At 44.8% G+C, this 12,576-nt stretch overlaps 1 protein-coding gene across 1 annotated transcript; it reads right to left on the bottom strand.

Annotated features, from left to right (window-relative positions):
• Positions 1-4,154: 4,154 nt before the first annotated feature.
• snai1b (snail family zinc finger 1b) lies at positions 4,155-6,460 on the bottom strand. Its single transcript, XM_084552620.1, has 3 exons — positions 6,212-6,460; positions 5,393-5,947; positions 4,155-5,045 (listed from the first exon to the last, which is right to left on the bottom strand). Exons 1-3 carry the CDS (start codon positions 6,291-6,293, stop codon positions 4,864-4,866), a joined length of 819 nt encoding a protein of 272 aa, XP_084408746.1. The 5' UTR covers positions 6,294-6,460; the 3' UTR covers positions 4,155-4,863.
• Between the last annotated feature and the right edge of the window lie 6,116 nt (positions 6,461-12,576).

Consider the following 12,576-nt stretch of genomic DNA (forward strand, 5'->3'; position numbering starts at 1 on the left):
AACTCCTGTAACTTCACTGACCCACCTCCCCCCTCCTCCTCCTCCCTCCTCCCTCCTCCTTCTCCTCCTCTGGGTGATGGTGTGCTAATCAGTGAAATGAAGTGTGTTAAGCCACAGTCACATTACCTCTGATGAAACCACATCCACTTCGCTCTGTGCAACAAGCGTGGGTGTGGAAAGACAGGGCTACTGAGTAAAGCAACTTTTAATACTGAGCTTTGCACACATCAGCGCTTGTATCGTTGAGTAAAGGGCAATAATGGAAACGCCGAATGCCGGGAACTGCATCGTGGCTACATGTGCTTTCAATTTTAACCTCTCGCTGTTGAAACAACACAAGAAACTAACACCTAGAACCTTGGAACTAAGTGCTTATGTTAATCACACACACAAAAACAGCTTCATATGTAAACCATCTCCTCCAGACTGTCTCCCTTTTCATCAGCATTACATAACGTTAATCAGATAAAGTGTAATTGTACCATGATGGAAGGACACTCCAACAACAGACGATCGACCCTGAGGTCACTGTGACATGAAGCACCTCGAACTCCGCATCCGTATATTGTTAGGCGAAGTTACACCTCCGAAGCGTTTAATACTCTACAAAGTATCTTCAGATGTAGATAAATGTACTAAAGGTGCGGTAATTTATTGAACATGTTGTTCAGTGCGTGAGACTTAGTTTTGAGTTGATTAAAATTCCACACATTGTCGCTGTGTAGTGAAAGTTTAGCAATTTTTGAGATCTGCCAGTTGGGATATTGCAAATAGGAAAAGCTTTATTATGAGGTTGTTTAAGAGGGAGAGGGGAAGAGAAAGGAAGGATATCTCAACCTCTGTTCCCACCTGTCTTGTCTATAAACTCTTTTGCAATGAACTGTGAGAAAATCCCATATTTATCTCAGCGCTATATCCACATCCACATTACCTCAGCTCTCTCTTGCCCTCTAAGTGCTTACGTAACCGAAGACAGCACAGCAGTGTCATTTATCTTCTCCTTAACTATTTGGGAATGTGCATGTTTTGCGTCTGGATGACATAAAGTTGGAAACCTCTGTTGCACACAAAGTATCTCATTTGTTTACCCTCCTGTCCCTTTATGGCTCATCCTCTACCCTCTGACCCCGTGGGACAGAGAGCCTGTGTTTAGGAGGAAAGCGCCAGCCACATAACACACAACACACACACACACACACCACTGAAGGGGACAGCAGGAGTTCGGAGGTGGGCAGGAAATGGCGTGTACCCCCTCCTGGAGGCCATATCCTGTCCTTGGGTAAAACCAGTTTGTTTGTACAGAGATCTGAGCACTGGCTGTCCATGTGTCACATAGTTGCGTGCCTATAATGATAAAGAAGAATATTTACAGCGTTGCCAGATCTGCCTTTAATAGATAGCATCTCCTGTTTTGGCAAGATGTGCACCGATTGTGCATTTGCAGGAAAACCGTCCAAAATTAAACCAAACCGTCACTAGAAAAGCATCCACGGTGAGCATATCTCTCTGCCCTCGCAGCACATGTCATTGATCAAGCCCGTATTGCAACATGTGGCATTCCTTGGTAAATTGTACTCCCTACTGATTTGATTAATGGCCCGCAAACAGAATCACTCATTCTTCTGCAGACACCCACCGAGCCACTCATCCTCCTCCTTCTCCTCCACTGTCCAGTCTCTTCTCCCTTGTTGCTTTTCTCCTCAAATTATTATCTTCCCATCCCTACTTGCCTCTCTCCTCCAACCCCCATTTATTTCCCTATCCTACATGCTCACTTATTTTCTACTGGTGGAGGATGGAGGAGAAATTTTTAAATTGTGCAAGTTTTTTTTAAAAAGGACAAAGGTAGATGAGGGTCCACTGGGACAGCTCCAGCGGAGGAGGTTGGCACTGAGCCGCCGGGCAGCGTCATTGTGTAAGAGCTGTGCAGCTTGTAAGAGGGTCTGAAACTTTAACCCAGTGACTTAACCCTCCTGGCTTGAATCTGATCCTCCAGTGAATCAGCTCTGCAGGCCATGCCAGTTCTGATTTCAGCAACGTGCATTCCCTCTGCCTCACTGTGGACCACTGCAAAGCAGAGGCGCACACATACAGCTGTGGCCGCACCCAGATGCTTCATATCAGCACTCTTTTGGACGGGCTGTGTTTGTACAAGACTGACAGGCCACTTCCTGCGTCCTAAACACTGCCACAAATATATGCAGCCAAAGCAGAAAACTACGATGTCGGCCTGCAAAACATTAGTCCTACATGAAAATGTTAGTTTCATTGTTGACATACAATTGCTCAAATCCAGAGACAGGAGTTTATACAACACTGGAGTCTGTTCTGTTACACACATGCGATTATGACTCTACGCAGGGGGATTGTTTGACATGTTTTGTGGTTCCAAGATGACGCCATTCTAATAAAGGAAAACTCATTCAGCTGCAAATTGTCAAACATCAGCTTTCGCATGCACTAAACCGAAGTAGTCTCTATTGTTTTTTTTATACAGCATCATCTTCATTTATTTGCGCTTAGACATTATTTCCATGGGAAAACCACAAGTGAAAATTTTAAATGACTGGCAATCCCCTTTTCTTCACAATTAGGTCAGCATAACATTATTTCCTGTCACAGGAAAATCTGATTATTTCTTTGATTCAGGAGAAAACTGCAGAAACAGCAGACAGAGGTGCTCTCTCTCTCTCTCTCTCTGTTGGATGGTGGTATTATATGTCTGTCACTAATGGCTCAGGAATGCCAAATTAGTCAGGGGCTGCACGCGTAGCGCCGTGGACATTAAAATACTTTGAGGGGACCAATATGATATTACACACTGAAAAAGAAAGGTGACAGGTTAGGTGATCTCATTGCCTCAAAGCTACGCGGTGATAGACTGCCTCCCACGCACTGCAAACCAGAACAATGTCCCCCTAGCAGGATGAATTAGGTTTCAAAATGGCCCGAAAAGCACAAGAAATGACGGTCTGTTTAGTGGCATCGTTACGTATAAATTCGCAGAGGCAGAATTTATACATCCCAAAGATAATAATTTATCTCTATCGCATCTTATAACATGTTCTCCATCCTTCACCTCTGCATCTGTTTGCCCAACAAACGTGTCACTGTTGGTGGTTCAAGTGAAGTTCAGTCCTGTGTGGCCCTCTTCTCCGCCATGACTCAAAGTCTGTGTAGGTGTGCGGCAGCTAAATGACTCTCACCTCTCGCTTAACAGGAGCCCCTAGAGGTAGGCAGACAAACGAAAAAAAATCCCCTTTGACCAAAGTAAACCTCTTTATTCAGTAGGTGTGTTATTTGAATGTGCGTGCACATGTGTGCCTCCTCTCGGGTGCTGTTTACATTGGGCAAGCTAAGTCATGCAATCTGATCTCGGGCTTTTTGAGCGTCTCCTGAAAACACCCCCTCACTCACACACTGAAACACACACACACACACACACGTGCATGCAGCTACCTCTCAGCACCGAGAGCTATTGGAGGAAACACTTTGTTACCTCACTAAGACATGCTGGCGTCTGTGTGTGCAGGTCAAGAGGGCAGTGGGGAATGGAGGCACATTGCTGCCATATGTGCACCCGGTTGTTGCACAAACTTCCTCCAAAAGTTTCCACAAGGTAACAAGAGTTTGACCATTACTGAGCAGATGGCTGCACCGGCTGGACTCCGTGTTGGTCTTGAGCTTACATCTGTGGCTGCTCCTGCACCAGGAAGCAGGAAGTGGGTCAGTCGGATTCCCACACTCAGCTAATTTCACACTGACTTTCTTCTGGAAAACAGTCTTGGTGTGACTTTCTTCTTGCTCAGCATCTTCCTCCTCCTCTATATTTTTTTTGGCCTGCCTTTTTCCCTCCACCTGCACCGACTCTGTCCATCCCACCCCGCCCGCCCCTGCCTCCGTGGCATGTGTTCTCCATGTGTGCACGCTGACAGCCTGGCAGGTGTGTGCAGGTGTTCCCCTTATCACTCAGCATCACACAAACCAACCCCCTCTCCCCTTATAACGCACACCATCCCACACAACAACGCACAGCTCTATCTTCCCATTGAGGCCCTGTCGTGTCTGTCCTGATGAACTCATTTGAGTGTACATACAATGCCTGTTGAAATACCGACTTAACATTAGAGCACACAGAAGCCATATTTCTTTAAAACAATGCTTTTATTTACACATTGCAGGGGGAAAAAAATGCACAATCCTAAAAAGGCAAAGATTTGTAGTTTTGGAAACAGTGTAGGTCAAGGCATTTTCCATTGTAAAAATTACATGTTGCATTTCATTTGGTCGAGCTCAGGTGGTCATTTCATGTCCTAGAACACACATTGAGTGTCCGTCCAGCGGGACTGTGGAGTGGGGAGGGGCGAGCTGGTCCGCGGGGTGTCACCTGTCGTCGAGGCCACAGCTAACACGTCTCTCAGCGCTCGGCCTCCACAGTGCACCATGCACAGACAGCTGTCTCAACACTGACACTTGCTCATACACACACACACACACACGTCACGTATGTATAGTATGGTGAGGAATGACATCGCCGCATACACACACAAACACACCCAAGCAGCTGCAACATGGCCAAAGTCCCGGACCGGCCGGCACCAAAGGAGTTTCCTGGGAATTAACTGCATGTCCAGCTGCCCGCAAATCACACACATATACACAAACACACTTGACCAGATACAGCAAAAAAGAAAAAATACAGAATCCTCCCAAATTAAGGCACTTTTTTTATAAAAAAGCAGAACTGCATTTTTCGCAGCTGGCATCAATCTCCGAATGTCGCATGGGTGTGTTGCATCTTATCAAACACAACCACGAAGCAGCATCGGCCGGGGTCATGAAAGAAGTCCAGGGAATGTGAGTCTATGAGGCCGGGCAGCAGCCAGAGGCAGCGTGTTTGTGCAGCAGGGACATGCGGCTGAATGTCCGTGAGCAGGAGCCGCACTGGTACTTCTTCACTTCAGAGTGGGTCTGCAGGTGGGCACGCAGGTTGGAGCGATCGGCAAAGGCACGGTTACAGTGTTGACAAGCGAAGGGGCGTTCACCTGGTTGAAAGGAGGAGGAGGGGGAAAAACTGTCAACACCAGCTAAACACTTCACACATTAACAGGCTAAAAGGTTCGTCCTCTGGTCATTGTTTTTCAAATGATCTAACAGATAACTGACAAAAGAGCAGGAACACCCTAACTTAACTTAATGCAAATTGCCCTTTCTCATGCAGACAAAATGCGGGGCTGAGATTAGATTGCGCCCTGCTATGCAATAACATTTGCTCACACATCAGGAGACATCAATGAATATCAATGAGCACAAGGTGCAGCCAGCTGTTACATTAACAAGCCAGCAGAGCGTGGTAATCAATAGTCTGACGTGACAATGTGAAGAGATTTACCTGTGTGAGTGCGAATGTGTCCTCTGAGCAGCCACGGCCTGGAGAAGGCCTTGCCGCAGGTAGGGCACACACAGGGCAGAGTGTGTGAGCGAATGTGCATCTTCAGGGCCCCCAGGCTGGTGTACTCCTTCGGGCAGTGTTTGCAGTGGAAGGCTGGGCGTGCCGAGACCTCACTGGGCAGGGAGGGAGTCTGCTGTAGCGGGGCACTTGGGGACGGCTGGTAGTGGGACATCTGATGGTGGGACAGTGCTGAGAGGCTGGTGTAGCTCTTGCTGCAGTGCAGACAGTGGTAGATGTGCCCGATGACGTCCGGGCTCGGGGGGTCAGACGTACGTCCGCCGTCCTCCTCTTCCTCGCTGCTGCTGCTGGAAGGAGAGCTGCTGAGGTCCAGAGGGCCCAGCGGCGAAGGAGGGAGGGATACCGGAGTGATCGGGGAGAGGGGTGCAGGCAGGGTGTCCATGCTGCTGAAGACTGGGGTGGTGGGATAGCAGGTCAGTGCGGAGCTGTTGTTCTGGGTTGGAAGTTCAGCCCGGGGAAAGCTCTCAGGGACAAAAGCTGCAGGACAGAGGAAATTAAGTCAGTTGGGGCTTTCACTGAAATGGACAGATAATCTAATAAAGCACTAAACTTGTTTTCATTTTTTGGACTCGTGTTACAGTCTGCATTCATCACAGTCCCAACCATCTAGCTTTCTCGTCAACACATTTTCCAGGTGACTGCAGCCATGAAGCTCCATGTAAAAGAACAGTCTACCATATCTGCCACATGGCTCTGCAGACCAAAGTGCCAAATTCAATCACAGGTGTATCGAAAACTCACCAGTTTGGCTCTCCAGCTGACTCTCCTTGTAACAGGGCTTCTTGTTGGAATAATACTTCTTGACAAGAAATGACCGAGGCATGTTGAGCTCAGGATTCTTCAACGAGTTAAGAAAAAAAAAAGTTTTAATAATTCCCACGGCGGAATGCGCTCAGATCCAAGCGCGCTTCACACAGCTGCAGATTCCAGTTGAAGCTCGAGGAGAGACACAAGTCCACCACCAACGCTGAATGAATGTCGTCAAGGGATCCCAAAGTTGCCTCCTCATATAGCAAAACCAGCGAGGAGACGCAGCAGGGTGGGTGGGCAGATCTCCGAGGACACACCCCTGCGCGACTGGGCGCCACCGGCTCCTTTCACCACAGGTGCCCACGAAGCGCATAAGTAATTGCGCGTTTCACGGCTTTAGTGGCTCCCTCTTAAACAACGGGCTCTTATTGGCTCGCTCTTAACCTTCAGGCGTAAATGCATTGTCAGTAAATGAAAGGGTCCAGTGTTCAATTCCGCAACAAAATGTCTTTGTGCCTCAGTCAAAAATGTGCACATGAATCATTTTTAACTCTTAGGAATAGGCGACCAGAGCATCAGAAGTCAGATTCTGTGTAACTTTCTTCACTTTATTAAATGTTTCAAAAGAAAGCTGGGGCGTCGTCTGCCGGCATATACTTTAAATTATATGTGGTGGCACTATGCGATATTTCCACATATCTATTTAGTCACGGCGAAAGAGAAGTGAAAATAGACTTGTTGAAGCTCGTGTCCTGCCTCTACTTTGGAAATTGTTGGGAACATTGACTTAACACAATTCATCTGTGCTCTTTGCAAATCCTGGACTTTTTTTTACCAAGTCACTGCCAAATATAGACGTTTTATCATGCCTCTGATGCTCTGAGAGCCTGTTGCTCGGTGCTTTTACGCACTCTGATGAGAACGAGACGTTTTTTTATTATTATTATTATTATTTGTGAGAAAGTAGGAGAGAAAAACGCTCTGTTCTCTTTGGTCCCTCCAGTACAAAACACCCAGTTCATCCTGACCGTTCATCTCCCCTTCTCCGCGTCTCTCTCTGCGGGGAAGAAGTTTAAATAAAAGAGTCGCTGTCCCCCCCCCCAGCTTGCTCGCAGCACGATATGAGGTAAAATTAACCGAGCTGACACGGTGATGATGTGAAGCCAGACCCATCAAATCTTGTGCCTTCAGGTGGCATGAAATGGAGCTGTGATGCCCCGAGAGGAAACGGGTGCGTCACGTAGCGATTCATCCTCTTTTCTTTACGCACGCAAACATGTGTCAGAGATTGTACGCGGTTGCACAATCTTCACAAAGTTTACTCTTGATATCTTCGTGGTTAAGATGAGCAAGGGTTACCAGAAATTTGCTGGAATGAATTTCTGGGAATTGAGTCGTTATTGCGGACTTTCATCCCATTAATTAATCCCATGTGAACTTCTTTCTTTCGTCTTCATAACATGCTTGTGTTTTGTTATCTTGCACTTGTTATTGTTATTAATTCTTATTTATGATCACCAACTTGTTCTGCGCAAAACGCTGAGTCTGAAAATCAGGTGCCAGCCATTAGACAGGAATGTCTTCAACGGTCCTGTTTAGCATTGCAAAGGGAATCAGGAGCTCCTCTTTGGCATGACGAGCGCTGAGTGGCCGCGGGTGATGGGGTTATATGCACCTGTCCAGAGGCGCCATTGTCACGGCATGCCCAAAAGTTCACACATCGTTAGGGCGCTTGTTGACGCCGACGCCACGTAGACTGGGGGTCACGGGGCCAGGACAGCAGTAAAAACAAAAAGCAAATAGCAAAGACACACGTGAAAGTAATCTGAGTTGTGGCCCTGCTGCCGAGGAGGCCTGTTGACTGTGCACATGGTGCTGGGGAGCCGATCGGTCATAAAGCAGATGAATGCAAACAGTTGGCATCAGAGGTACAGTGGCTTAAAAGCGCTCAGAAGTTTCTACATTCCTGTATAAAAATGACTCAAAACGTCAGTGAATATTCCTAAAAGTAGAATGAGAGAACCCAACCTAACAAATGAAATAAAAATATAATAACCGTGTTTTTGTTTACTCTGAAAAATGAGCCAATATTACATCCGAGTGAGGAGCAAAAGTATGCGGGCATCTCGGATTACAAGTTATTTCCAAAGTCACATTAGAGTCCATCTGTGCAGAAGTGATTCAGATCAATATAATGAGACTAAGGTGGCGTTCAATGCCGCCCCATTTTGTTTGAATATCAGGGAACTGTCTCAGTCTGGTCTTCATAACACATGTTGGATGGCACGGACAAAGGAGCTCTCTGGGGACATTAGAAAAATAATCGTTGCAGCTCATCAGACTATAAAAGGTTACAAAGCCATCTCAAATGAGTACAGAATCAACACATCTACAGTGAACAAATGGAGGAGATTCAAGACGACCGTTACCCTCCACAGGAGTGGTCGGCCAACAAAGATTCCCTCAAAAGCAAGACGCATAATAGTCCGAGAGGTCACAAAGGAGCCCAGGGTAGCTTCTAAGCAACTGAAGGCCTCTCTCTTAATGTTAATGAGTCCGTCATCAGGAGAACACTGGTGTGCATGGCAGAGTGGCAAGAGGACAAAAGTAATGTTTCAAAATGGCCAAGTCAAAGTCTTGACCTTAATCCAATAGAAATGTTGTGGAGGGACCTGAAGCAAACAGTTCACGTGAGGAAACCCAGCAACATCTCAGAACTGAAGCGGTTCTTTATTGAGGAATGGGCTCACATTCCTCCCAGCTGCTGTAAACGACAGATCAGCTGATTATGGCTGCACAAGAGGGTGGGGGGGTCAAACCAGACACCAAAAACAAGGGTTTACTTTTTTTTCTCAACTCGCGGATATGTACACATGATTCATTTTTCTAAATAAAGAAAAAACAATTAAGTATAAGTCACTTTTATGCAGAAGTGCAGAAAATTCCCACACAGAAATTATGACAACATGCACCCACCTTCCACCTGACCAGTCTCTCCGTCTGGTAAGAGTGAAAACAGCTGATTACACACTGCTGAATTTGCTCTTCCAAAGAGAGCAGTTTGTCTGTAGGGCTGCCGGCAGACAATTTGTGTTACAACAACCCAGTAACAGGGTTGGAGTGACCTTATGACTCGCTGAGGACACGGAGACATGAAAAGTTTTCTGCTTGGAACAGATGTTCTCTCCGCTTTGGCCTCGGGACAACCCAGACGGTGTTCCCACAGAAGCTTGCACTGCCCACTGAACTCCCTCCAGATGAAAACATGATGTAGAAGACACATTTCCAATCACTCTGAATATAAAGTAGGATTTTGCACAAAAATACTGCAGCAAGCTGAAGGCAAGATAATTCTAAAGGGAAGGTGCCTGTATTATATTAACTGCAAAGGCCTTAAAAATAGCAAGTTGGATCTTGGCATGGAAAACATTTACAGATATCAGTCAGAACCACAGTGGGACTGTAGTAGAAACTGTATATCACACCTCTGTGTGTTTTTATTGACATAAACACAACTGGAATTGTTGAAGAAAGTAAAAAGGAATGTGCAGAAGGTTCACATTGTTCAGACTTGAGCTGAATATTTGGTCCTGAGCTGTTCTCTCAGGAGGCGAAGGAGGTGCAGGTGTGTATCTTTTATTCTTCTTCCAAGATTTATGTGCTTTGAAACTCCAAATTACCTTTTCTGTCACTAGGAATAAGCAAACTAGTGTGTGACAGTGGATAATTGGGCTCCTCCGTCCTGTACAGGATAGATATTTATCAGAAAAATTGATTACATCTTTTTATTTCCTTTCCTTGCAGCCATACTCATGGGTACTGAGCCATGGGATTTATTATGATGAGAATAGAACAGGGGAGCATTTTGTTCTGTGTTGTTTCTGACATTTGCTTACAGTGTATGTGCTGCACTACAGCTGATTATAGACACCAGATGATGCTAAAGAAAAATTTAAGCCGATATTAGCTCCCAAGAGAAAACAGAGACAGAACACTGTAAGCCTTTGTGATCTTTCCAAATAGAATACCACTCCAGGATTATGAAATGATCATTGCACTGTGTTTTGCAGCTCACAAGGGAACAGAACAAAATCTGATAAATGACATCAAGTGACTCAACGTCAGCTGAGAGTGAAGACTCTTGAGTTTTAAAATGCAAAGTCTGCAGGAGTCGAGCTGGAAAGTTACCTCAGGGCTAGCGGCTGGAGGATGCATTACATCAGAGCACACTGAAGCGAAAGTGTGCATGCAACTGATAAACGGCAAACACAGTTAATTGAAAATCTGAAGCGATATTGCAAGATCTTTTACATTTTAGGTCTCTTCTGCTGAAACTCAGTTGTTATTTTTATTTATAATTTAATCTTTTTTAATGGAGCTCAGAACAAATGTGAAATAGATTTAATACAACGATTTATATTTGATTCTAAGTCCATGCAGTTTGAGGTGACGGGTGTCGTCTGTTTTGTCCTTGCGTTTGAACAGGAGCCAACTCCCAAACACCTACTGTTGATGTACACATGATTTTTACACTTGAAGCCACATTTTGCATTTTAAAACCCTCTGATGGCCCTCGATCAGTCAGGTGCATTGTTGTCATTCAGTCCATTCAGACGACAGGTAACGGCCACTTGAGCACATTTACATTTCTTGTCGGTGCAGGTTGTTTTTTACAGACTCAAGAATAATTAAGTGTCTTCTTTGTGTGTGTGATGATTCAGAAGATGAAGCAGATCTCCAAATGTGCCTCTAGTTTAATTTGAAAGGAAGCAGATAAATCTGTGTTAGTGGTCGGGCCTGTTGACTCCTTCTGTTCTTGTCCTAAAAATGTCCTCTTTTGGTCTCTGTTTAGGATATCTGTGCTGTCACATCCTTAAACGTGTCAAATGTTTGATACGACACCGCCACAAACCAAGCTTGTTGAGATGTGAAGTTGTCAGAGAGTTTTTGATGTGCAAAAAAAATAAATAAATAAAAAATGGCTTTTTCTTTTTTTTTGTTTATTTGTTGGTTTGTTTGTGTGACAGTGCTGCCCTGCAGTTCAGAGGTCCTTAAACCCAGCAGGAGGCAGATAAGATTATCCCAGAGGAATGCAGACCTGGTCATATGGACACACACTCCTACACACATGGTCTGTAGTTCGTACAAGTCTGTCAACCAGACGCACATGTTTTGGTGAAAAGCCCCCCCCCCCCCTTTGATGAGGAGAGAGGCAGGTACAACAAACTGAATGAAGCGTCTCAGCATGATATTCATAAATGGATGACACAGCAATGTTGTCTCACAATATTTATAAAAATGTTGAGGAAGTAGGCCTTAACAGAAGCCTTAAAGAAGTGTAAAACATTAAAATTGTTTTAAACCAATATACAAAAATATACAATATGCTAATATATATAAATGCAATGATATGGATATGAAGACATGTGGTAATATAGATGTATATATATTGTGTACAGTATGTGATGAGATATATAAGATATGCAAATGTAAGATTTATAAGCTATTAAATAGATTTAGCAACAATAAAGGTGTTACTGTGAAAAATCGCTCAGTAGTATTTTTACATGTACTGTATTGTACTTCTCCTGTGTCTTTGCTTTCAGTTCTACTTTAAGATAATGTTTCAATGATAAATATTTTACTCCTCTACATTTATTTGATAGCTCCTGCCACTTCACGACGAGGTGAAAACTTCATGTACTGTCTTTCAGCGTACTTTATGATGCATGGATGAATCCAATCAGCTGTCTGTTGTCTTGGATCAATAACGGATGGATGGTTTGGTGAATGGTGTATCTTCAACGCAGACCAACATTGACATTTTCAGGGCAAAGGACGCTCTCAGGTGGAGTCACCAGACCTGATAGTTAGATTAAACTAGAAGCACATTGGCTTTATTCTCTGAATCATCTGTGTGTGTGTGTAAGCCGCAACTTAAAAACCCTGCAGCTGACAAAACCTCGATTTGATTGGGTAAGGTTTTTGATCCATTTATTATATTATCTTCTTGTGGGACAAAGGCAAATAGCTAGAAACAAGCACATGTAATGTACACAAATGTGTTAAAAAGCACACAAATCAATTGCAGAGGCCAGTCCACAAGTGACAGACGACATCCACAAGGCACAAAAAGCGCAAGTGCATCTATTCACGAGTCAGCAGTCTGCATACAAACAAACAAACAAACAGACCGTTGACCAGTCTAATGCCATTAGACGCTGTTAGACCTGTCAGCAATAGTGGCAGCAACGGTTCTTGTGCATTTGCCTGATCGGCTCCAAAATAATTTAGCTTGGAAGGATAGTGAAGACACTGCTGAGCCTTTATCACAGTAACATCTTTATTGTTGCTGA

Source organism: Chelon labrosus (assembly GCF_963514085.1).
Source record: "Chelon labrosus genome assembly, chromosome: 10".
NCBI classification, from domain to species: Eukaryota; Metazoa; Chordata; class Actinopteri; order Mugiliformes; family Mugilidae; genus Chelon; species Chelon labrosus.

Bases quoted from the DNA above. Each gene is read 5' to 3' on its own strand.
- snai1b (XM_084552620.1), bottom strand. From the start codon at position 6,293: ATGCCTCGGTCATTTCTTGTCAAGAAGTATTATTCCAACAAGAAGCCC. The intron at 5,948-6,211 runs GTGAGTTTTCGA...TCTGTCCTGCAG, and splicing joins TCAGCTGGAGAGCCAAACTG to CTTTTGTCCCTGAGAGCTTT. The intron at 5,046-5,392 runs GTAAATCTCTTC...CCTTTCAACCAG, and splicing joins ACACATTCGCACTCACACAG to GTGAACGCCCCTTCGCTTGT.